The sequence below is a fragment of the Atractosteus spatula genome, chromosome 3 (genome assembly GCF_055471065.1).
Source record: "Atractosteus spatula isolate fAtrSpa1 chromosome 3, fAtrSpa1.hap1, whole genome shotgun sequence".
Taxonomy (NCBI): Eukaryota; Metazoa; Chordata; class Actinopteri; order Semionotiformes; family Lepisosteidae; genus Atractosteus; species Atractosteus spatula.
The window spans coordinates 58277094-58304878 of record NC_142708.1 but is presented as its reverse complement, the minus strand read 5'-3'; the positions used below and the strand labels follow the sequence as shown (position 1 = coordinate 58304878).

At 35.4% G+C, this 27785-nt stretch overlaps 1 protein-coding gene across 1 annotated transcript; it reads right to left on the bottom strand.

Moving 5' to 3' along the window:
- Positions 1-3168: 3168 nt before the first annotated feature.
- On the bottom strand, positions 3169-27274 carry LOC148838017 (bifunctional methylenetetrahydrofolate dehydrogenase/cyclohydrolase 2, mitochondrial-like). The gene is made up of 8 exons (XM_088911116.1): positions 27141-27274; positions 26079-26263; positions 21601-21723; positions 20660-20812; positions 19097-19204; positions 8422-8514; positions 4596-4721; positions 3169-3284 (listed from the first exon to the last, which is right to left on the bottom strand). Exons 1-8 carry the CDS (start codon positions 27272-27274, stop codon positions 3169-3171), a joined length of 1038 nt encoding a protein of 345 aa, XP_088767242.1.
- Between the last annotated feature and the right edge of the window lie 511 nt (positions 27275-27785).

The window sequence follows — 27785 nt, the reverse complement described above, 5'->3', positions numbered from 1 at the left end:
TGCCTGAAGTTAAGAATAACACATTGATGCAGACCACTTCAGCAGATTCTCACAAGTACTTAGCTTTAAAGCCTAGTTGATAAATGTTTTTTTAAATGACTAAGTGGATTTCTGTAAATCTTTTGTATGTTAATGTTTAAACATAATACATAATTATAGATGTACAAGCTGTACAGTAACAATTTTGACTTAAAATCAGCACATTGTGAACTTCATTTAATATTCAGTTGCTTTAGTATATATAGAAGGCAGTCCATTAATGGGAAAGGAAGGGGAAAACTCTTAAAAACTGAAGAAAAGATTTTTAATTACAGTATACTGTAAGTCATATAGAATCACTGTACTGTTAGACATGAGAACACCAAAAATGATTCTATTGACAATGTGCTGTGATTAGTCTAGACTGGTCACAACCAGGGAAACTAGGAGGCTCAGTAGCTGCTACATTCACATTCTTAGCAACACTGAACCCAAAACCCCTGAAAAGACTGAGACCATCTATGGAAAATTTAGACCTACAGCATGTACAGTAACTGTAGTACAGTATGTTATTTAGACTGTGCACAGATGAGTATGTGTGCATTTATTTTAGTGAAAGTGTTTCACTCAGTCTGACATAACAAAAAGTCCTGTCAAACGCTGATTTGTGCATACAGTATGTTTTTGTGTAATGCTTTACTTCAAAGGCAGGAGAAATGTAAAGGGGAAGATCTCTAATGGTGACTGAAGTCAACTATAGCCCATTAACAAGCTATGATTCTCAAATCCTCAAACTACAGGTGGGAGGCAATTAAAGAAATGCATGTACTATATTTGGATTAAGAACTGGTTAATGCAAAGAAAACAGAGATTAAATGCTCATTGGAGATTAGAGTGATACAATCAGAGTACCCCTGGGATCTTTGTTTGGACTGCAGCTCTTCCTACTCAAGAGCAATGATCTAGATTTTCATATTCTTACCAAACTTTTCAAATATGCCGATGGTTCAAAATTGGAGGATTAGCAAACACTGTAGAATGTGCACAAGAAAATTCAAAATGAGTTGGATAGAATTCAAGACTTGGCAAACCCCAGACAGATTATATTTATTGTCAATGAGTAAAGATTGTGGCAAAAGCAGAAACACAGACTGGAAATAAAAGATGAGAAACATAGAACTTGAAGAGACTGGTCATGAAAAAGATGTGACATATCATTTTCCTTTTAGACAATGTGAGCAATTCAAATTGAAAAAATAAAATATTCAAACAGAATGTTAGGATATATGGTTGAAAAATGCAGTATTTCAATCATGGGATAATTGAAACAATATTAATTAATATTAATATTAAACAAAAGTAATTAGAATTACTGTATACAATGCTCTAGTTAGACAACATTGATAAAATTGCATGCAATTTTGGCCACCAAGTTACAAAAAGATATTGCTACACTGGAATAATAATGTTTTTTAGGTTATATATCATTGATAAATTGTCATGAAACAATCTCATTTGTATTTCTTATCTGAAAAAAAAAGTCATGAAAAAAATGCTTCATTGTTGCATATTTTACTGGAGAATTGCAACTGGAATCTTTCATTCTTAAATCGGTGGAAATCATTCTAGAATTACTCAAATATAAATATTATTTTGCGACTACAGAAACAACTCAATATTTTGCTCAGCAACATAATAAATATCTATTTCCCTGGCAATGATCAAATGCTTTATTATAAAAAACAATTGTTCTTAACTTTATGAATTACTTTACCTTCACAGGAACATATTTTGTGCAACAAAAAATTCACATTCTAAAAACAACATATATAAGGTGTATTGAAATACTAAAGGATATTAGGATACTAAAGGAAAGGTGCAGCAGATTGTGAATGTGTAATCTCCTCAAATGTGTAGGAGATTTGCATTATCTGTGGCATGCTTCGGGAACAGGAGTAGCTTCCACAATTTCCAAAACACTTCATGTATTGGCAACAACATACTGATGATAAATAACATTAATGACCCAAACTTGCATATAATGTTTTCCAATAGTGTAACTTACATTGGGGTTTTCAGACTATCTGAAAAAAAAAAGATATACTGTACCTTCACCACACACTGGAAAAAAATCTGGCTATGCAGCATACTTTTAGATAATTGGCATGTCTTTCATTATATTTCTTTTCATCTGAGTGATTTTAGTGATAAAAAAGGCTGGTGTCTGTGACTCAGTACATCTAGCCATGGGAAGCAGCACTTTAGTTTTGCAACACTTAAGATTCAAAACTTCAGAGCTGGTTTTTGGTAAATGTGACGCGATTGGGACTACAATAAGATTGTAATTATCAAAAATCAACAAAACAGGTGGCATCTACCAAGTAGATAGACAATTTTGTAGTAACAGCATCCAAAGAAAAAATAACATGAAAATATAAACTCCTTGAAAGGACGTCTAGCATTGTCTCTCCTGTATTATCATAAAATATACAACATTTTCTTTTTGCATTTCGGTGGTCTTTAAATACATAACATAAACACCTGATCTGCCACCCATAAGTAACACATACTGGATTCTTTTGTTCCTCATATCCTCTATAAATGTTTTCCTGAAACTCTTCACACCCTTTCCCTACAATTTGGCAATTCACATCTGCATGATGAAGTGAAAATAACAAGCAAAAATTTACTTTCTCCTTATAGTGGGATTAACCTGTTATTGTGAGATACATTCCAAGGTATTTGTGCGTGTTCTGCAGAATCATGTTCTTTCCGAGGCAGTTCAGTCTTGAGATGACTTGTAAAACTGGCATCCACACTGAATAAGAATAAAAGTGTCTTACCATGGTTGTCTATAATACATTTCTTTTGCATGCATGAATTAATTTGCATTCAGAAACCCTGGGTTTGAAAACTTTTTTTTAATTAGGATATTTTAAAGCATTAACATTTTTGATAAAGCCCTGCTGTTTATGAGATCATAACGTTCTAAAACAACTTCAATTTCATTTTTCAAAGAAGTCAGACATGTTCACATTCCATCATAATAAATTAACAGAACAACAACATAAAGTTACTGTAGAAAAAAATAAAAATTTTAAAATACCTTAAATAAGAATAAATAAATTAATAGTAATAAAATATTTTTTCAGTAGTATCAAATTAAAACATTGAAATGGCAACAGTGCTTCAGTGTGTCAGTATATTTTTTGCAGCAGTCACAGTATTCTTCATTAGCATGGCCACTGTCATGGGCCCCACACCTCCAGGTACGGGTGTAATGAATCCAGCTTTCTTCTTCACCTCTGAAAGAAATGTGATAAGTAATCATACTGTAATCATTTCATCAAACTGCAGTTAGGACCTGAACTGACTCAGGCCGACAGGACCCTAGAAATGATTGGTCAGACACCAGACAGCACTATACTGTATACTATACAGCAAAATAAAGGTTTCAAATGAGAAAAAACCCATCAAGCCTGTTTGGTAATTAACAATTAATTGTTCCAGGGATCTCATCCAGACACTTTTTGAGTATTGGTTTCAACAACATGGCTGGGTTGTTAGTTTTATAGTCCCAGAATCCTTTGTATAAAGATGTGCATCCTGTTCTTGGCCTGTGATCCAGAAGAATGCTCTACTGTTTGAGGTGCTCAGGCTTTTAATTCAGAAGGAAAAAAGAACAATAACCTGAGTAACACCCAAATCACAATGAACAAACAGCTCGCTATCTGTTTAATTACTTCATTACTTTGCATTAGAGACTTAACAAATTCTGCCTGACAGCTCCATTATCCTGTGGTTCTGATGCCTTTCTTCCTAGTGCTTGTATTCAGATGTGGACTCATACAATTCAATACCACCCTTATATGTACATGTACCATACACAGCATATATTTTTCTTTTGAAACACTTGGGTGGCTCTATTGGTGAAAAAGATTGGATATCATAATAAAACGTCTATCAAACACAGCTGCAGTTGTACTCCAACCTGTTCAGCTACTACAACAGTGTGTAGTATTTGCTGACAATTTCATTACATCCTTTTAATCCACAACCTCACAGCTGAAAAAACATAACTGGAGGAAGCTTTGGTTAACGTGGCATTTAAGAAGATCTTAGCTGAATAATTGCTGTACAGGCGCTTTAATAGCCATACTCTTGGTTACTAACTGTCTGTGGAATGCAGTCCCAATTGCACATGCTTAACCGCCAGTTATTAACCCGGATCGGGATGAAAGGTGTCATGTGTTACAAAATAGAATCAGATGGGTACTCAATGCAGAAACATCTTGAAAAACAATACAGTAACACCATTTACCATCTCCCAAAACAAAATTATACTGTATACACACAACCTTCCAAAAAATAACAAGAACATATATGTTTTTTATTTTTGCTTCGATTTTGTTTCTTAGTGCTTGTGGATCAATTCCCTTTCAAGTAACTCACAAGTATAATTGGAAATTCCAATCAATATTCACCCATTACTGCTATCATTGAAACAATTTCGAACAGATAACTAGCTACACTAAAAAATGTTACTTTCAATCCCCAGGCTCAACTCTCTACTCTGACCCCCATCTTGCAACTGAATAAATTGTAATTTAATTTACCTTCAAAGTCAACATCTCCAACCAATCTAGCTTTCCCAGTTTTAGAGTCCTGGATCCGATTGATACCAACATCAATGACAGCAGCTCCTTCCTTTACCATATCGGCTGTAATCAAATTAGGAACTCCTGAGAAAAAGTAAACCAATAGTTACTTTCATATTCCTTCTTAATAGAAAAACAAATGGCAATCATGATAACCTATGCCATAATCTTTTAAAATGTATCCTGGTTTGAAATAAATTTTAGTAAATGTTATATCATTAAGTAATCACCCAAGAATGTTTAGCACATAAATTGCAGCATTTTAGTGTCCTGCATCCTTAAAGCATTTGACAGAAACCAACATATATCCATCTTGCATTTGAAGCTAACTATTAAAACGTCCCTAACAAGGTGTTAAATAAACTTTTAGAAATGAGTCTTGTGAAAATCATTGGTGCATCTGAGTGATTGACTAACCTGATTTTCAATCTGAAACCTCAACATCAATCAGTTGAAGATAAAGTCATCCTCCAACAAACCACCTACGGGCTAATGCTAAAAACCTCCTATTACTGTATTACCAATTAATCAGTTTTTATTCTTATATACTGTAGCGCCTTTCAATAAATAGTTAAGGATAAAGCATTTTTAAACTAAAATGTTCATTTTAATTTGGTCATGCAAAAATTTCTGGGTTTTGAACTTCCTTTCCAATTTCATTGTAATGTTGCAGTGCTGTCGTACAAAGATCATTCCCCACACTTTCAAATTTCTTTTGGCATTCTGCTAATGCAAGCCACTGAAATGCCATGATGATTGATGGTTATTATTGCATTTAGCACTGAAAAGTCTAGAATATTGTTCTGACTGTGAACAAAAGACTGCTAGCATCAAATGCACCTCTAGGTATGCAACTTAATTCCAATTAAAGTTATATACAAACAATGCTATACAAAGAAGCTGTGAATACAGCCATTTCATATTAGATGGAAAAAAAATCTTATGGAAACAAATCTACTGGATTTATCGAAAATGGAAAGCCAAATTAAAATTCATAGTGATCTATTGTTACTATAAACAAAAAGTAGTTTCAATTACAACTACACAAATAGTTGACAACGACAAAATGTTTAAACACTATCCTGACATCATGACTTATCAAAATACATACATTGGGATTCCTAAATCCCCTTGATATTTAATGAAGGACATTATTTAAAAACTGACTTGTGTCTGATAGTAAAACACTAGTACTAGTGCCTAGTACTTATAGTGTTTTACTGTCAGACACAAGTCAGTTTTTAAATAATGTCCTTCATTAAATATCAAGGGGATTTAGGACATCAGATACAGTTATGAACTTTGATGTACTGTAGGTTCATCAAAATTTAGAGGTACTGCATTTTTAGTAGTGAATTGAGCAGTGACACAATGAGCATTTCACAGATGAATAAACATTTTTGAGGGATTAACATAGCATCAGTTTATGTTCTTAAGATTTATTTTCAGGGGAATAACTAAAAATACCCCTTTTCAAACTGATACTCTTTATTTTCTCCAAAGTCAATGTATTTATTCATTAAAGAAGATATGTCATTAGCTTATTTTACTGACTAAATATTACAAAATCTTACTAAATATTAGTTTGCTAAGGTTAATTTTAAAATGCATTATACTATAGATTCTAAACAAATGTCCTCCTCTTTTGGGTATATTTTATAATACACAAATTTACCCACCTTAATTAAAGAATAATTTAGGTCCCTGATGCTCAGCAAGTGATCTTATCTGATCCTTTTAAATCTTTAGCATCCCCACCCATCTTAAACATCCAATTAAAGAAAACGTGGGTTAAAATGCAGAACTATCACCTTCACTCTGGATCTCTGTTAGAGATGTCTAAGGATACACTCTTATGCATATTTTTAAGTCATTCAAAAACTTGAAAACACAATGTATACAGGTATGAGGAAAATGGGGTAGAGTATATTCTTAAATGAAGAAACTTCTGTGGAAGTATTTTTGAGGGTAGAAGTCATGGTCTTATGATGTTCAATAACGAGATAAGGCACTGTTGCATCAACAACAGTGATGCAGGCTAAGGCATAACAAACTTCCCGAACATCTCTCATATCATTTCACATTGCTTTTCATCTGAGCCTTGTCTTTCTAAGCCTTCTCTTTCTAAGCTGTCGTTGTTGTGTTTCTTTTCTTCTCTTTTCAGCATGGAATAAACCTTTACTTATTTCTTTACAGCTTACGCATGCTGATGCAGTTACCTACTTGAATATTATTATTTCCTAAATCAATGCACATTCATTTAACATGGATTTATTCCCCTTTTCTGCTTTTGAAGATAAATGCTATGCAATTTTAAAATGGAAACAACAATAAACCCTATTTCAGAGATGCATTGTTTTTCTAAATATACAGTACAAATGCATTCACAACACAAAAACAATATTATCAATACTGCCTGTTGTGTACAGAGATTTACTGTATTATTAAGAACAGTGTTAAATTCCTTGGAATCATATCAATTGACATCTTAGAGGCTGAAATTGAAATATAATGTAATAACCCTGAAGAGTGCTTTTTACAGTAAAATGATTTTCTACAGTAAAATAATTACTTTCTGTAAGTAAGAATTCCATTGTACCAGTACATGTACCAGTATATGGCAATAAAGTTCAAGTTCAAGAGTGTTTCTTGAAGTAAAATGACTTTACTATTAAAATGAAAATAGAAGAAAAAGAGAGTTTATTTCACATACAAGAAGACCCCTGCTTCTCCTCAAGCTGATAAACATTATGAAGTAACTACTGAATCGTAAGATATGTACAGAGAAGAATTTGCATAGGTAACATGTCCTGACAAAAGACACATGCATTCCAATAATTCATGTGTGATGAAACAGGGTATTTTATGATTGCTTTTCAGAATTGTAACTTTAATGCTGTCAAATATTAGGTATCAAAGAATGGCAGCAAAAACGAAAAACACAGTGGATGAATTTAAATTATAGAATGTTTTCACAAGAAGCTGCTTCTAAGGTATTTGTTAAATCCTTAATTTCCGTTAAAACTGTCAAGACATTGCAAAGCTTTTTTTTCTGCACTGCCAGGCATGGATAATTAAGCCAAAATACTTCAACATATTTCCTGAATAAACTCATTTCAACTTAATTTTCCAATAATTTTTTTGAGCACATCCTGGTGTGTCCTAATACTTTATGGCTGTCTCAAAACCACATGAAATAAATGTAAACTAATGAATCCGTCAATAACTAAAAAAAGTGCCTTTTCACTTACACTTCTATTTCCCAACTTACAAATATTTTTTGTTTTTTATTGTTATACACATCAGCAGTTTTCAATACATTTGCCTAAACATACTGTACAGACTCTCAGTTGTTTTTAATTACAGAATATCTTTATATACTACTCAAAAACAAATATATGGGATTATGGAATGTAGATTTAGCTCCATAATCATGCATTCTTTCTGACCAAATTTTAAAAATATTTTCGATCACATATTACCATAAAAAAACAAAAGTGGTTTAATCAAAATATAGTAAACCTGTTTCAGGTTATTAAATGTACTGCACAAATTCTTCGGAGTACCTTCAAGAAATATTTTCTCTCAGTCCTCCTCAGTAGTATCAACAACTTCCATTTTGGGGAAAAGTTTGATTAAACTGAACATCCACAAAGTTGCAAAAGGGATGAAATAAGCATACTGTGATACAGAACACTTATTCTTAGTTTGCAATGTTTATGTCCAGGAAATAGCTTTATTACTAAATAAGGTCTCACACAAATATTTAAAGCTAGATGCTTACCAGCTGCGGCAATGATGATGTCTGCAAAGCTGGTGTGGACTTTCAGTTGATCTTTGGGTGTAAACCTGTGTGCTATTGTCACTGTGGCATCCCCTGTAATGTGCAAACACACACACACATGTATATATAGTTTACATAAATTGTTTAAAAAAAACAAAAAAGTAAAAAAGTCCAATTTTTACATATGCTTCTTGCATAGCATTTGATGTTGACTGTCAATAATGCACACACATACTGTATCTCACAGAAAAGCAAAGCGTACAATTCATTTTAATATTTAATTAATGTTTTAAGGCCAGAAAAAGTAAACAATATTAAAAGCATTTTTAAAGTGCTTCTTTTACTCTAGGGTATAGACTTAAATGAGACAATGTTTAATGCAAGAGTGCACAGGTCATTTTGCTAGCTCGTGAGGTTTTCTATGTTGTTAATGTGTTGTCAATGTTGTCAATGTTGTTAATGTGAGAAAAACAATTTCAGCTTTATAAGAATGATAACATCAAATTAGTAAAGTATGCTTAACAATCATTTAGCTGTTATCATGAAGTGGGTTCACTAAGGTAGCACTAAGGTAAGATCCCCACAGGGGTAAGCCGCTGATTAACTAATTCATCCCAAAGGGCTCTATACCAAAGCTGCTCCAATCAAGAGCTATATGAATGGGGGATCATACTGTATGTCAGGTACCTGCGCAAGGAAACCATGCTGGTATAACTCACATAACAACGTGGTATTCCCCTTCATGAATGCAACATACAGTAGTAACATAACCCATCGCATCATAGGTATTTATATATTTATACCCAAGCTGTCTCAGGGACAGAGATTAGACAGGAGAACTCACCTTACTGAAGATGAGGAGAGACAGGCAAATCTGTCATCCTTAACTTCAGCACTTGGAGGGCCTAGATTGATCCAGACCAAATGTAAATAGAACTGAAAAGAAAGCTAAATCTCTATGGGATACTGAAATAGTTTTACGTGACCATGCAGAGTTAACAAACAAGATGTGCTCAGGTGATTCTTACAGGACCTGCAATTGTCTTACTCTTCTTACCAAGGTAACGGCAAGCAGGACTATCTTCCAGGTCATAAAGGTCAGATAAAAGGAGGGAAATAATTCAAATGGAGGTTCTGGAAGCAAATTCAATCCAGTGTTTATCTGCCATCTGAACAAAGTCTTTATCTAGCTAGTGAGATTGGAATAACAAAGGGTATCCTGTACCTGACTGAGCATGATCTGGCAATTTGGTAGTCTCCAGGGTTGACCAGACAGCACTTGCATTGGCTAGGCAAAGCCAGTTTGCCATTGTCAGCAACAGGCTATTAGGAAGACTGTGGCTTTATCCTCCCTGATCACGTTCAAGTATGGGGAAGCACTATAAGAGGGAAGGAAAACAGCAGGTCTTTCAGACAGTATGGACCAGGGCTTTTGACTTAGTAGCATTTACATCCTTTTCCATAGAAGGCCACCTCTGAAATGAGATTTACCACCTAAGGGTGGAGTTTCCATTCTGTATGGCTCGGAGGCCCCCTGGATAGAAGCCTTGCTCAGTCAGAAGCACCTAGCGGATGAGCTGACCAAAGATGCATGTGTGCAACTGGCTAGTGACTCAGTAGAGCATGGGTAACCAACCCCCTCGGCAGCTTCTACAAGACACTGCTGTGCTGTTGTCCATTCTTCCTGTAAGTCTGTTTTAGGGGATTTCTAGGAAGCAATTAAGCGTCAGCAGCATGGCCTGCAAGCCTTCTGGCACATCATTATGAAGGTCCTGCCACAGGGTCCCACATCCATAGGGATCCTGATGGGAGCAGCTTTGGTATAGACCAGAGGACAACACATTACCTGACATTTATGTTACATAGTTCAAAAGGAACCTAAAATGCAAGTTGTACTTAATTATACTCTGTAAACGGGACAAAAATTTGCTCCTAATTCAGGGAACTGTTGCTGTTTTGGCATGTCATCACTGTTTGAAAGAATGAACACACTTGTTCAAAGCCAGTCTATAATGATAGGGGGATAGTGTGCTCTGTGTGTGGGGGTAAGAACAGCTGAAACCAGGTGTTATCTAGGCACAACTCTTTGTTCACAACATTAAATAAGGATCTAAACACTCCTTATTCATTTCTCAGTGAATACTTATGATACCACACACAAATCAGCAAGTAAATGATGTGTTTTTCTTTCTTCATGAAACCCCTAATAAAGGAAAACTGAGTACTTTGTACAGAATACAACAATACTCTAATAGTAAACACCATTCACTCAGTATTACTTTTTTGGAAATTGTTATCCATGAATTATACTTAGTAATTATGGTAAATATCTTTAAATCTTCAGTTTCATTAATATATGAAAGAAACTCTTCTGCTTTCAAACATAATTGTTGTGAGAAAGCATTCATCTTTATTATCAGAATTTAGAAACAGAATTAGTTTGCATTGCTTACTAAATCAAATAACTTCTCATAGTTATTTTTGTGTTATACCCACTGTTCTACAAGTGCAGTATACAAATAAGGAGCATTATTTGGTGACAAATGTGACAATGGCATTGATTAAAAATATTAACTATAGTATAGGGTTTCTTTAGACAGACCTCCAAAGAAATTGAGACAAGAAAAAAAAAACATTTAATAGATTTAAAAGGTCCTTATAAAGTTAGCTGCTTTGTCCACTTATTCCCTAAAAAAGCTGTATACCACAAACCTATTGGAATCACTTTAGCACTGTGCAGCTCTTCAAGCATTCATAAGCATAAGTCTTATAAATAGTCAACCAAAATATACTTTATGACAGTCCTACATTAACAAAACAAGCAATTTGCATGCCTTAGATTTATGTGTTTGGGAAACTAAACAAGGAATTATTTTAGTTTCAAGTTTCATTTCAGTTTCATTGCCATGAGTCACAAGTAACAGTCCCACAGGATAGCATTAGGCATGTTGCCAGTATGCAACATGAACGTTTTATCATATATTACGTGCAAGTATATCTCAGCACATCACAGCCTCCTTCATATCTAAGAACACAGCTTCCAAATGACTTTAAGAAACAAAATCTACTTTCGAGCGAAGGTTCAAATGAAAAAGATCATAGATTTTTTTCCAGCAAATATTTCTGTCACAAACCATTTTTATACTTATTAACCAGTCACACAGGCTCATTTGACTCTACTGTGGGTGACAGTTCAAGTTAAAGCATGTTCTTTACACTCAGCTTTCATCTGAAGCCAGATGGGAATGAACTGATGAATAGAGCCTATGGGGGTTTTGGAATGGTCCATTACCTCCCTGATAGTTTGAAGGGTTAACGTTCTTTTGATGGGAATCACATTCATTGCTAATTGATTATCACATGACTTTTAGAATTAGGCACCCAGTTGTTTCTTATTGTGACAGCCTATTCATTAACAGTACCAATAAAGATAAATTGAACCCCCCATCAATTTTTATTGCTGATAGAATATACCATAAGACCTCCATTGAACTATTTGAAAATTCAAGAGTGATGCTGGTCGGATTTCACAAGGCCCTCAGGTAACAACTAATAATGTCCAAACAGACTTTCATTTAAGTTATAGTTCTGAACCCACCACTGCAAATTATTTTCACCATTATTGTCTATCAAATGTTGCAGCAGAACTACTTGAGTACAGCACTGTTTGAAACATGGCAGGACAACAAGACAACTGGTGCTTATTTAATCTTGATACTAGCCAATATGAGAAAAGCTCTTATACAAGACCCTAATCAATACAGGCCTTTTAAACAATACAGTCCTCTTACACAGCTGAAACACAATACATCTAGGACAGTAAGGTATCCACAACTCTGGAGAGAAGCTGAGCAAAAAGCCAAATTCACATAGAACAAAGTCAACGCCTATACTGTTGCACAACGTACAGTACGACAGTATATAATATGTATTAAAAGACACAAGTAACCCTCTCTTATGTGATAATTAAAGTACTATACATTGCCTTTAAGTAAATTTGATTAACATTGATCAACAGAAAGAAGCAACAGTAATCACAAACTTAAAGTAATCAGTTAAAGTAAACAATATGAATCCCGCCTCTGCGTCTAGCCAGCACTTTCTCTCTGCATCTGTGATTAGCACTCCCCACTGTAATTAAACGGGCAATAAAATTGTCAGTGAGTCTGTAAAGCCTGTCATCACCCACGATGCCAACGCAGAACCCGGAGTGTTTGTTAGAATATGGAAACAAGACTACATGGAGATGTGGTTGCTGGGGAGAAGGTACTCCTGGCGGGCCCAGTTACGAACTGGATTCATCTCAAGATCCTAGTCTGTTGCGCTACTAATTTGAAAGTTGCGATGACGAACCTTCAGTTTCTTCCCTCTCTGCTCTTCTTTATTGCAATACTCCATCGGCCAGACCGAACCAAGAATAAGTAAATTCACAAATGTTGAGACCTTAATATATTCAGAATTAGCTTTTTGTTCACATTAAAAGAATATGGCTTTTCTATAAAATGGTTGTGTTCAAGGTCCCAAGTCTTACAATTATTACTATTATTAATTATAAACTGGTTTGAATGGGAAAGACTAGGACAATAAAAATAGTTGTGGGGTTTCATGTCAGACAACAGGTTTCATTCATCCTTAGACTACAAGATGACAGTAAACTTAACCGGAAACCTGTAGACCCTAATCTGCAATTATTCTCATTTCTCATAAAGGTTTTTCTTTGTTCATGCCAAAACCTTGTATCATCAAGACAATGTCAAGATTTCAAAAGCAGGGTTATGTCATTAATAATGGTTAAGTTAGACACACAGTCACAAATTTGTTTGATTTCCAGATTTTAATAAATTAAATATTAACTAATTAATATTAAAGTTTAATTTTATCTTCTTAATAGAACAATTAATGTAGCAAATGTTTCTTTCACATGTATTCAATATTTGATGATACTGTGCAATTATTTTCCATGTATTGATTTGGTACATAATGTTGTTATGATATGGGAAATTACATTTCCACACATAATCAGAATTACTAATCAATTCATTAACAAATACATGTTCTTATTGTTGTTATTATATCATTCTATTACTAAAAAAGCATGTTCCCTATTTTAGCACAGCGTGTGTTGTAACATTAGTACAAACGATAAAGTCAAAAGATTCTTTGACTTTATTTTCCATCACAAACAGAGCAAAAACTCCTGCTGCATTGTGCAAGAGCCTACAGCTCTTTAAATACATTTGACTGATGAGAAAAAGAATTGTCATTATAATATTTGAAGTTTCTATGTGTGCTTAAGAATGAAGTAATAAACTTGTGTGACAGCCTGGAGTTTACAGAACATGAAATCGGTGAAAACTCTCCCCATTCTTTTTTCACCCAACAAACCACAGACAGCAGCTAAAAAACAAGCTCTCTGATAGCACTGGACAGGATGATAGATTTCAGAATGCTAACAAGAGCTGTTTCCACATTTGTTGAGATTTCAGCAATCCTACGCCTTCAGTTTCCTCTTACAATTTTAACGTTTCCTAGCATGCCTGCTGCCAGACGCGCCACATACAGAATACTTGTTTGATGTATGGCCTAATGAAAAGCATGGCCCCCTCTTTCCTGTTTTCCTCCTCTGCTATATATGGACATCCTGGAGAAATCACTTAAAAAAATATTAACTCTTAGAACTTTGACAAGGATTAGTGGATTACCACACAAAGTCCATTCCACCATGTATTTTTTCAAGCATTTCATCATCTGGACATGTTGTAATAGATTTGCTTCCAAAACAATAGTGGTATAATTTGTAATGGTAATGTACAACAAAGAACCAAGTGCTCAGCAGTTTTGGATATCTCTATAGCGTAAAAAGGCTCAAAATTTGTATTGTACTTTGGTCTCTCTTCTAATAATTTCAGTTTATTTCCAAATTGAATTAAGTCGAAGAGCTATAAACCATATTGGTTTACAGTATTTGTCTATTTACAAGACATAGGCAAATGCTGAAACTAGGAAAAGAACAAAATAAAAGGCCAGTTTTTTATTTACCTTGAAGTGGTGCAAGCAGTGCTGTGATTGTGAAGACCCAGACTGAAAACTAACAAATGTAACTGGAGACAATAGGTGGTAAATATGTTTTAAAACACTTTCAGTACATTTCTAAAGTCCATCAAGTCAAAGAACGGTAAACCATATTGGTTTGAAGTACTTGCCTATTTATAAGATAAATGCTGAAACTAGGAAAAGCTCAAAGTAAAAGGACATTTTTATTTGTTTTGAAGTGGTTCAAGCAATGCTGAGATTTCAAGCACATTAGGCCGTACATCAAACAAGTATTTTATGTGTGGTGCGTCTGGGAGACAGGCACGCTAGGAAATGTTACAACTGTAGTAGGAAGCTGAAGGTGTTGGATTGCTGAAATTAGAATACAAATGTGGAAACTGGCCATGTTAGTAAGAAGACATATAAAACTACAGGAATATCGGAAATACATTTTACTTCCTCATGCCAAAAACAATTTTGTGTGATGTTAAACTAATTTGAAATATCCACTAATTACAGCCAGAAAAGTGCTTAATGTTTCAATCTAATAAATAAGCTCGAATTACCTTTTAAAAAAGAAAACAATACATTGGTAAGTGTGCCAGCAGCTATACTGTATCACCCTGCAGCTCTCAACTGGCAACCCACTGAAGCTAAGCAGGGTTGAGCCTGGTCAGTACCTGGATGAGAGACCTCCTGGGAAAACCTGTTGTTGCTGCTGGATGTGGTGTTAGTGGGACCAGTGGGGGGGGAGTCCAAATACCCCAGTATAGTGACGGAGACATTATACTGTAGTGGGCGCCATCTTTCGAATGAGACGTTAAACTGAGGTTCTGACTCTCAGTGGTCATTAATCGCTGGGCATTTCTCAATAAGAGTAGGGAAATATCCCGGTGTCCGGGCCAAATTTCCCCCTTCAGCCTTTACTGTGGCCTCCAGAATGTCCCCATGTATGATTGGGTCGTACTTGCCCTGCGATGGACTGGCACCCCATCCAGGGTGTACCCTGCCTTGTGCTCATTTCTTCCAGCGACACCGTGTGGTATAAAGCGGTTTGGCAAATGACATAACGTGACATTGGTAAATCAGAATCAGATGCTCTGCATCTGTGGAGTATGGTGAAAGTTTGGTCTACTGTAAAGCAAACATGTGCTGTATCTATCTCTTCCTCACAGAAAAAAATTCGAATGGCTATACTTCAGATTTTCTCTTTCAGAACAGGATTGTAAATGTAGATCATTGTCTACAGGAAAAAAAACAGTGCACCTGTCCAGCAATTTAGTTTTCATGTGATGTATTGTATGCCTTTGAGAGAAAAGGGTGAACTTCCAAGCCATCACCTAACAATTGTGTTCTGTTTGAATGAAAGGGAGTGCTTTATTACCACTGTCTGCTTCACTATCTTAAAAAAAATCTGATGTTTATGCTTTGTACTCTTAACTTCTTTGTGCTAGGTACTGTAAGTCAAGCATTCCAGCTGTTCATTGAAGAAGTTTACATATTTTGAATGGCTGCACTGACACCTACAGTCGTCTCTAGCTCTCTATTCAATGGTCAACACAATTCACCTTCTAAACTGGTTTTGTAAACAACATGCAAAATTCTAACTAGGAGAAGACTTTATTCCAAAAGTTACAACTGTCATTAACATACTGTATTCTTCTTCATTGTCTCAACCCCAGTGATCTGTATGTGAAATACTGCTGTGTTGACACTTGTCATTCTCCAAGTAACTAGGAAAGTAATCTTGTCTTGGTAAATGAATCATGGACTGTTGTTTAAAAACAAATGTTTAAGTTATTCAGGTTCAGAAAAGTTAGTTTTTAAATCTTACTGTTGGCACTAAGCTTTTTTAAACTTCCTTCTGCAGTCACTCTTCTCAATAGAAGCAGTTTAATCTATTTTGGAAATTTAACCAGAACACCAAAAAAGTACTTTTTTTTTTGCCTACTTGCTTATGAGAAGCAGATGTAATTAGTTCTACTTCCACTCACATCCAAGGGTGAGCCAATCCTGGAAACCAAGAACCCTCACATTAGAATTGCTGTAAAATTCAATTTGTCACTTTCCTAAACAGTTATGCTCATTGCACTTTAATACAAAGTATTTTTGTAAAGTATTTTTTGTCAAAGAAAAACATTAAAGGCACACCTTTCTATAATTCATAATATAATTCATGCAGTCTAGGCATGCTGAGATGCATACAGTGGATATTAAGTCTACACACCCTTATTGAAATTGCAGATTTTTGTGAAGTAAAGCCAGAAATCAAGATAAATCATGTCAGACATTTTTCCATCTTTAATGTGACCTTGCAACCAAGAAAATTCAAGAGAAAAACAAATAGATAATAATTAGGAAAAGTAACTGAAATAAAAAAAACTACAACACCCTGGTAGCATAAGTGTGCATACCCTTTTATAATGGGGGCTGTAGCTGTGTTCAGAGTTAACTAATCACATTCAAAATCCTGTCCAAAGGTAAGTAGCATACACCTGCCATCAATAAAAGTGATTCTGATTAACCCCAAATAAAAATCAGCTGTTCCTGTAGGATCTCCTTGAAACTTTCATGGATGCATCCTACTGGGATAGCCATGGTCTGCAAGGAGCTGACAAAACATCTACGGGATCTTACTGTTGAAAAGTACCGATCAGGAGAGGGGTGTAAAAGAATATCAAAGGCATTGGATGTACCATGGAGCACTGTGAAAACTATCATCAATAAGTGGAGAAAATGTGGCGCCACGACCCTCCAAAGTTGATGACAGGACAAGGAGAAAACTTATCATCCTATTGTGCATGTTCTGTTTCTGCAATGGCTATGAAAAAGTCACCAATTTGTAATGGACCACCCAGTCTCACACCTGTAAGGCCTTGACTATAACACTCAGCCTGCACTCAATGTGAGCACCTTTGCTGTAAGTGTATTCAACAGAACAAGCATTATGTACTGTATAGCACCAAAGAACCTTCATTCTGTATCCAAAACAGATGGACACCAGTCTGGTCTTCTAGTTAATTCTTTATAATGGACAACCTCCTTGAGTGGATAATAAGTAGGAACATTTCCATTTGTCTTCTCTCTGCATTGAAGATGCTAGCGTGAGCAGACCCTTTCTAACATTATAGGAAGATATTTCCAATCATTGGAACCCCGAATCTTTTATCACATTTAATAGCAAAAACAAAGTTTGCCAAAAGTGTTGCTTTTTTACTTGCTAAAAATAGTAAACACAGCATTTGTGACTAGTGCAACACAAACACTGAGTTATTACTGGAGAAATAAAATCAATGGATCATCAAGACATCGTGCTATGTCTTCTGACTAAGCAAAGTTAAGCCACTTTTGAAGCCAATGACTAGGTCTGTTGAAATCCTCATGTGCACTATTTGAGAAAGAATTAAAACATCTTAGAAGCAGTAACACGAAAGCAGATCATTAGTAAGACCACAACTAAATCGATGAATCATTTGTGATTCCCAGTTTAAGTATTTAGTTGCAATAACAAATTGTTGTTTTAGAGTGAATACTTTCTACTGTAAAATGTAAATAAAGCTGTTATGAAAGTAATGGAGTAATAGAAGGTTAGAGAGTATTGTTCTTTATTACTAATGCAAAAAAAGGATACATTTACAGTAAAGGTATAGTGCACATACAAATTCTAGTGCTATCCTGCTCTGTTTTATGTTACTAAAATATAAACTTCTTCCTACATAGAAATAATAATTTTAATCCTAATTTTTCTAAGTTTGTTTTTCAATATGATCTATTTTTCAAAACCATATCTATCATATTATCATTTCCCTTATGCATAGTGCCACTGACATATTTTCTTTGTTGTAGCTTTTGTTTTGAAAGATGCTTCCGAAAGGGGAATGCTTTAAGTAAAGGCATAAGTAATAGGTTTATTCCATGCTGAAAAGAGAAGAAAGAAAACAACATTTCGACTGTGGAGCCTTCTTTGGTTATGAGGGTGCTCACCCGAAGAAGGCTCCACAGCAAACATTTTGTGCTTTCTTTCTTCTCTTTTCAGCATGGAAGAAACCTTTTACTTGTTGCTTTGCTGCCTACGCAAGCTGACACAGCTACCTACTTGAAATGGTTTAAGTAAATCAACATTTCCTTTTCTAAGTTAATTTTTCCAAGCAAAAACTGAAAAAGCAATAAAAACTACATAAATAGCACAATTTATATTTCGATTTATAACTTAATTGCTATGGAATGCAGTCCAAAAACAACACACTTGATCATGTTTACAGAATACGCACTCAATGTTGTGCAACACAGATGTCAAATTTAAAAGACAGTGGCCCCTTTTACTTCTTATGGTAAAATGTGAGGTCTTTCATGTGAAAGTCAAACTGTGACAGGAAATGTCATATAAACTTAATCAGAGTGAAAGGTTTATAGGAAAATGTTAAGACTTACTAAATGCAAAATATTTCTGAACAAAGAAAAACATTGAACCTCTAAACATGTCAACTTTAATTAACCAAGAAAATGCAACAGATAATTGACCTTTCGGTTGAAATACTACAAAAATGATTAACTTTGGGCAAAATTACTCTTCACTGCTATTAGAATGAATTGTTTTATTATATACAGCAAAGGCCACAGTAACAGCAGTTAGTTCCCTTACCTCCTGGTCTTTCATGTCTCCCATCGGTGTGCAAAAGCATGGAAATTGGCATGCCGACATTTTTGGACCTCCCGGCAACCACAACATTTTTTCCAATTGTGTCGATTCCTTTAAGAGACACTACTCATCAATATCCATTCTTAATACATTATAACCCTTTACATTAGCTCTTCACTGTAATGCCTTCAAGAAAACAGCTTCTGAAAGAACACAAGATATTAGGAATAAACTGCATTCACAATTTGTTTTTCTCATAAATGAAATGTTGAAAGCTATTTCTTTATCCTGAAAGGGGGTGTAGGAAGTGTAGTATGAATTTGTATTTTCAAATTGTTTATCATTAAAAAAAAACAACGATCCAAGCAATGGACCTTAGTAACTAAAATAATACTCCATTTGATTACCAAAGGGAATATAAACAAAAAAAAATCAAATATAAAGATTTTTATTTTAAAATAAGATGGTCTGGTCGAGAAATGTTTTAAAGAATCCCGCTCTAAGACGGAGGTTCCCAATTTTGGTCCTATGGACTCGCACACCTGAATAGACCCCTTAACACTATTAGGATTAATTTGAACCCTTTTACTGTTTTTAGTTTGTAAACATGCTGGAGTCTTCTTTTAACTATTGTAAATGTTTATAAATTAAAGTAAAAAAAAACTTGCAATGGGTCTACTCATACAACTTGATAGTTCAGCTAAGGATTCAAGTAAAGAGCTTGGCTGAAATAAAATTCAGCAGGTGTGTACACCCCAGAATTTCTGATGGGTTCCCCTCTTTTTCTTATAGTGAAGAAAAAATATTAGCCTGTCCATCCATTCCTGGCACTCTGCATTTCACAAGTCTTGACTCTTTGGATTATGTTTGATTAATTCATTATTACACAATTTGAGGAGGTGGCAATGTTCCCCCTGTGCATATGGTTTTATATAGTTACCACAAATTCTGCTCACATAAAGGCATACAGCAGTTCAAATTAGTTTTTTTTTTATTCAAGACTTTAAGGACAAAATTAACCTTTAGAAAAAAATAAATAAAACCAAAAAATAATGTAAATGAGGAAAGCATATAATGCACTCTTTCTGCATTCTGTTGGTATACCACATGAAACAAAATTGTCTTAAAGGAAAAAACAGACATTCCTTATAAATTAGTGCCACCTGCTGGCTATATTAAAGACATATAGCGAGATTTACGGCACAAAGACATTAGGTTTACTAAATGACACTAAGTGAAATCAGTCCACAATGGACAGTTAAAAGACAAAAAAAAGGCATTTCTTACAGAGCATTAATGACATGCTTTACGTAACAGATTAGTAATACAACTATTAATCACTGAAGTTTCTGTATACAAAGCCCTCTGGATTTTGTTATGGTAAATTGATCTGCAAACAGAATGTACTTACAGTATAATCCTCAAATAACAAGTAAACCTCAATTAAAATTGACTAGAATCTTATTTTGAAATACTGCCTTCAAAGTGCTAGTTTTAACTGCTTGTTTGACTTGGTAGATACATGGGGAAAAAAATTGGAAGAGTTGAGTGAAGCATTTCTTTTACCAGTTCTTTTAATAATTTCCCAGACAGCAGCAGGAGTAGCAGGCACCATTGATTTCTGGTCAAGGCACAGCTTTCCAATGTTCACTATGTGAAACCCATCCACGTCCTTCTCTGGGGCTATGGCGTTACACACAGCACGCTCGTTGATGTGCTCTAAATGGCAGTCAGGAAAATGAGAAGTTTGACTGGGCTGTACATTTACACCTACGGAGGAAGTGCCTGTTGATGCATACCTGTATTCAGTTCCATCTTTCAGCGTTCTGAGTTATGATCACATCATTACAGAATTGACAGGGCAAACTAAGATGGACACAATTGCGTATTCCCAGCACTTTTTAATCGATAATACACAACTGTGAAGGGAAATTTAAATCTTTTCTCATAAATTGGAGAGAGAAATAGAAATTGAATAAAAAAGCAGTAATAGCTAAATAATTGCTGCCTAGTAAAATGCAAAAATCAAAACAAAGTATTTGCGTTATGCATAGAAAATTTGCTGAATTACAGAATATTTCAGATATTTTATTCAGGATAGCTTTAAATGGCCCTTACACAAGATGTTATGGCTTTGTACATAACTATTGAAGAGAAAATCTCCTGATTTTGCTTATATTTAATAAAAATCTTATGCTTTGTATAATTTCTAATTAAACTGAAAGAGAAGCATGAAATGGCTATTCATACTTTATGGAACAAGTAATAGGTTTATTCCATGCTGAAAAGAGAAGAAAGAAAACACGATATTTTGTCAGTGGAGCCTTCTTCAGGTGAAGAAACGTTGTGTTTTCTTTCTTCTCTTTTCAGCATGGAATAAACCTATTACTTGTTTCTTTACAGCCTACTCATGCTGACACAGCTACCCACCAGAACTAATTAATATTTTATATTTGGTAATTGATTGTTAACCAGGGGAATGAATTGAGAAACATAGCCTAGCGTACCTGGTAAAGGAAGCTGAACAAGTACACCACTGACTCCCCAGTCTCTGTTCTGTCTGTCAATCATTTCCAGAAGTTCTTCTTGGGAAACAGAACTGGGTCTTAGTAACGTTTCACTGCTGATTCCTAAGAATAAAAAAGGCAATATACCTAAAACATCATAACTTTTAAATTACAAATCAGGTTAATGAAGTGATGAAAAACTGTTTTTATAGAAATGTAAAAATATAAGACAAGCTGACAGCATCAGTGCAAATAGATTGCTCTAAGTCACCTACAACAAGTAGTCTGTGTGAATGAATGATCCAGTCAGCTTCTTCAGTGGTTTTATTTGTATACAGCCTTTTCAGAAGGTAATCGCCTTTAGATCCTTCTCTGCAAGGAACTGAATCACTGGTCTCTGTAAAAACACATTGCATCTCAGACACTTTTGACTGGGAAACCAAAGCCTTCGAATAAGACAGACGACATACACCTCAATTGTTTCAGCCCTGTAGAGGACATCTTACCTGAATGGTAGTAACCGACATTAATTGACTGTATATTTTGTTTTACATAATTAAAATGAATAACCTCATTACAACTTAAGTAATTATTTAATGCATACTTAAGCTTGATACATTTTGCACAACTGCTTAAAATTACCAAGGCCTCTGCAACAGTGATCCTTATTGTCTCTCTGTGATTTAACACTTACATTGTTAATATAGCTATTAGGATTCCTTGATTAAGTCTTGCCTGTACGCCCCCTACATAATAGAATTCCACCTTCAGTTACATGTCATACTATTTTTGATAATACAGCCACCCAATAATTATTTTGCAGATGTGGCTCTGCAGCAATAACTCCTGTTCTTTCAGATACAGTAAGACACATACATCTGAGACACACCCACCTGTGGAGATATCTGTCATCTGTCTCTCAGCGATGTCTGCACATGCCTGGTAATTCACAAGGGGTTCTACGCATAGAGAGTCAACAGAGCCACTGATGACTTGATTCCAGCCCTAACCCCAACAATTAGGGCTGCCAATTACATGCCACTGCTTGGGGAATCCCCTAGTGGCATCACCCAGGCTGGAACTAATGAAGTTGAGATCATAGGCCTCACCCTGCACTCCAGGCAAGCCAATAGGGAACCCCAGTGACTGTATATCATTCTCTGACTCGGGATCTGTCTGTCAGCTGCTATTACAAAGTCCCCATTCATCTTCTTGATCAATTTTTAATGGAAGACATCCCCTTACACTAGATGTTTCTTGTCATTTTACATTTACTATTGACATTTGTGTCACGTTAATTAGCGAAAAACCTTTTTTGCCTCAGGTTCATGAGTCGTGGGCAGCATTTCTGTAAGCAGCCAAGTGTAATTCAGCATTAATGATTATTAATTGTATCATTTAACATGATACAAAATATACAGTATTGTGTTTCTAATATATGTGGCAACCTAAAAGACTTCAACACAAAAAAAAAGACTTTGGCATGGAAATAGCAGCTAAAGATCACAGGAACTACAAAAATCTCAATGCTGTTTAAGTATCTAGTAATGCATAAATGAAGCAACTACTAGCATTTCTGTAGAGACATAAACATATCCAGCTAAGTCAGCGCTGTGCAATTAGTCAAATGAACCCAAAATTCAGTCCACTTTCTAAACAGCAGTACACAATAGCCACCATGGTTAGATGGGTTTGTGTCAGGCAGGATACCCACTGTTTGCTGGATACCAGTCACCCCTGACGACCCCTGACAATTGCTGTCTGCCTGCTACGTTGTAATGTTGTCAGTGAGGACTACACTACTTCTCCAGTCAATACTGACTCCCTTGTAATCCCCTGTGGAAGTTCCGGTGTATAAAATGGCTAATAGCTTGGCAACACGGGCCTCAGAGGAAAATATGCATAACCTCATTCTCCCGAAGTTTGTTCAAGGATAGGAACAATGAGCTAAGCTGATTAACACCTGGAATTTCATGCACTTACAAATTTAAAGTATACTGTACCGTACACCCACTTTACACTGTTTCCACCGTAAAGGGGAAGTCATACATTAGCATTGTGGGTAGCTTTCGGGCTCAGGGTACTGTACAGTACAGTACAGTATGTGTCCAAGTCAACACTGCAGACTGGTTTTATACCCTAGGGCAATGTACTTCACCCCAGTTGCTCCAGTCCTCCCAGCTCTATAAGTGGGAATTGGAATCGTTGCAATGTGTGCAATCCCAGCATCCCTTATAGGAGCACACTCACATGCTCTTTAGTCCACTTCTTGCTCCAGAAATCAGAATGAGCTTTAGCCTGGTGAGCTACTGTGGTATGGACTACACCTTTTTATTTCCACAAGAAAACATCCACTCTCTTTAGTACAACCTTTTCTTTAGAAATGCGAAGCAGGAAATGATTAAAAATAGGTACTTTTTAAAAGTCTTTCACAGCGACAGAGTTTATTTACAAAGGTCTACAGTATGTACGTTTTATTCTATAAATCCCAACAGAATTCCAAAAGCACCTCCTCACGAATGTCTCCTTAGTCAATGAGAATAAACAGCACACTTCAACTTTTAGCCTTATTGATATCTGGGATTGTTTAGACCAGGATAAAGACCTTGGACTGTATATTATCAAAGCATATCTACTGTATATTGAGAAGCATTAAAAACACAACTATTGCTGTTGGCTCCAATATTTAGTTGCTGCATTTTTATTATTCTAAGACTTTGTTTTTTGCATTTTGATGAATGATTCCTGTTTGGTGAATGTTTCTTTGGAAATTATACAGATCTTCAGAATGTGCATGATTTATGTGGTGCTATATCTCCTTGTCAAACACACATATGCAAAGAATAACTCCCATTCTGCAGTGACACACTATAATCATTGCTGAATGAACAAACAATATGTAATTATGCATGCTCATAGGAACTCACTGTAATTTTCTTTAGTAGCAAAGCAAAAAAGCATGATATAGTGAGAAGATAAAAAAGGCTTGCTTTAACATTAAAATGACTCCAAATGACCTAGATATAGCGTGAAGCTTTAAAGCATAATGAAGCAGTATTGTCCTACATTTGGCACATTAGCAAAATAAGTACTAATGTCAACAGGAGAATTCAGCATAAGTGATACAAAAACCTCACAAAACACGTCAAACCCTACTAGAAAAACTGAAGGAGACTCTGCATTAATAAAAATATTATACCAAAAACACTACACTCGTACACCTGTAAACCCAGGTGTGAACCACACCCATACAAAAACACTTATCACCATGCGAATGAACATTAGAGGATAAAAAAGGAAACAAATTAATTGATGAATATTTCACACTAGCAGGTATTCAACATCTTATGGCAAGCAAATACTTTGTCCAGATTTCAATCAGTTAAGTGAAAACATGGAAAAGACTGAAGTTGTCAAGAACTGCACAATTTTACAAACTCAACAATTCCTGACACCTTTGAGTCCAGAGTCTTACTTTCCAGACTTGTCATCTTAGCCAAGTTCTATTGACACTCTGACACTGTTATAATGTTATCTAACCAAAATATACCAATACCTAATCATATAAATGGAAACAAATTCAAGGTAAGAAACTATTTAGCAATCCCTTATCTCTGTCATATCATGTTATGGAAAAAATAAAACTAAATTACAAACTCCATATTTATGCAATAAAGTGACACCATGTGGACTCGTAAAGTGTATGTTTTGTTTAACAAACTAAAACATTTCTTTGACAAAAACATTAAATATTAGCAGAGAACGCAAAGTATATGTTACAATATCATGCACTATCACTTACACAAATCTTTTGATTAAGCTCTATTAAGAAAGATGAAAACTCCAATTCATAAATGTGGGAAATCAAGATAATATACATTGCACAGATGGACTAAGAAATAGTGAGCAAAAAAAAGAGAGAACTTATAAGATAATGGGCCATAATTCATTCTTATTAACATTAATAATCTAGAACCTGAAATAATTTGTAAATGCGATATACAGTAGAGAGACAAAAATAGGGAAAGTAGGAAAAATGTCCATGTGAGTTGAAGATTTTCATTCCAAGATGAAGTTTTGGTTCCCCCAAAGGAAAAAAAAAAGATCTATCACATCCTATGAAGGATCAAGTAATAGGTTTATTCCATGCTAAAATGAGAAGAGAGAAAACACCTATAATTATTCTATGAAGAATATCTACTTAGCTATCCTTCATAGGATGTGGTAGACCTTTTTTGGAGATGTCTTCAGAAATCACCCAAAATGCAAAGTCTGCATGTATTACTGAAAGAATAAGGAGGTTGCTTGTCATCTAGAGACCTTCATCTCCTTCTTCTTCATTCAGTGTGGAGGGCATAACATGACAGACGATGTGTTCTAATAGGAAGGAGTTGACCGTCATTCATGTTAGGTTTGCTGAAAACTATGAAAACATAACTAGTGCCTGAGATGCATCATAAATCTGAATATGAACTCACCTAAGGTTGTGGCAGCTTTGGTCTTATTCCTCACATAGGAATGGCTGGCAGGATCATCTCCCACTAAAATAACACTGAGATGAGGTCTCCTGTTGCCCTGGAACACCCAGTTCTCCACATCCTTTTGAATTTCTTTCTGAATCTGCTTTGCCAGCTCTGTGCCAGAGATTATTTTTGCTGCATGACTGAAGCAATCAGAAAGGGGTTATACTGTAATCACAATTGCAGCAGGTCACAAAAATGAATCCCCTTACAAACCCTGTTCTACACAAATATTTTTAATAATGGTTTGGAAGCTTCTGAGGAAACCTGCTCTAGCTTCAGATAAATTCACTGTTACTGTGCAGCAATCGTTACACGACAAAAGAAGGATGTCGCTTTATATTTATTTTTTCTAACACATTACAAAAGCATGCACAATTCCAAAAGGGATTTTTAGCAGTTGCCAAGCAATTGATTTCTTACAAGGTGTTTGATTTCTTTTGTCTCTTAAAATTGTGGTTCTAAAATCTCCTATTGTCATAAACAACGCTAATCTACTTCCCGTAGTGATAAAAACAGGTTATGGGGAAAATAAAACAACTGAGATATCCAATAGCATACAACAAACACGTGCTGTTTTAAACACGCTTTTTTTATTAAGTAATACCGCAGAAATGAAAAGCACAGCTATCAGAATTGATTAACAAAGGTAACAGAATACTCAGTTCCTGGATTTAACTTAAAGACGGCTGTATTTGGCAGATAACATCCATTATTTCAAGGACTCTTAAGAACTATTGCACACGGAAATATTACACTTTTACGCTTAGTTCATTTAACTGCTGAAGTGCTGTTAGTTGCCAATTCGCAATTATGTCATAGCTGCTAAATACATTATTCATTTTCTTGATAGTAGAAATTATTCCGTTTGCAGCACCGCTCTCTTTGAAATATTCCCGCAGTAATAAATCCAAACTAATGACACGTGACGAACATCCTTCTGACTCTGGACAGATCTGGAAACTCACTAGCATCCGCGGTGTAAATGTACCGGTGCATTGAGATAAAACATCCTCTTACCTACGAGTCGATAAATGAAAATGTCTGTGTTGACAAGATATCGTGTAAGCCCGTGCTTTGCCTTGACAGCAAGGCTGAGGCAAACCGCCGTAGATTTTGAAAAAGGAAAGCGGTTTTGGAATGGAGGCCGCCATGATCCACAGTCTGCAGCCGTGCAGCCAGTCTGAGCAGCTGAAAGCGGTCCTAAGCAGAGCCTGGAGACCAAGGCAGGCATCAGTGTTGATGCAGGTAGACACTAGTAGGAGGGGTCAGAGGGAATTACAGTCGAAAGGGAGGCGCATCGAGCTTTTCGACCCAAGCTTTGTTGTCCGTTACATAGAAATCACTTTCCTAGCCTAGGAAAATCGCGATGAACGTATTCCTGGTTGTTTACGCTAGATCATTGTCATGGGCATTGCAATAATAGTACTGTACATCACAAACTGTATACATACCAAATGTCATTAAAGTCGCAAGAAATGCCGGCTCCAACTGATATTAATTTCTTGCGGTTTTAATACCTCTCCGTACATTCAAGATTAACTATTGAAGACCATAAAGCAGACAATCGTTTTCACAGGGACCTTAACGCTTTCTTTCGTATAGTTCGTGAGGACGAATTGTTACAATTTTAAGATAATCGCTCTGAATTCTTAAAACAAAGCA

Excerpts from the sequence above, each read along its gene's own strand:
- LOC148838017 (XM_088911116.1), bottom strand. The coding sequence starts at position 27,274 with ATGGCGGCCTCCATTCCAAAACCGCTTTCCTTTTTCAAAATCTACGGC. Across the intron at positions 19,205-20,659 it reads GGAAATTATTAAAAGAACTG|GAATCGACACAATTGGAAAA; the intron begins GTAAAAGAAATG and ends TGTCTCTTAAAG. Across the intron at positions 3,285-4,595 it reads TGGAGATGTTGACTTTGAAG|AGGTGAAGAAGAAAGCTGGA; the intron begins GTAAATTAAATT and ends CATTTCTTTCAG.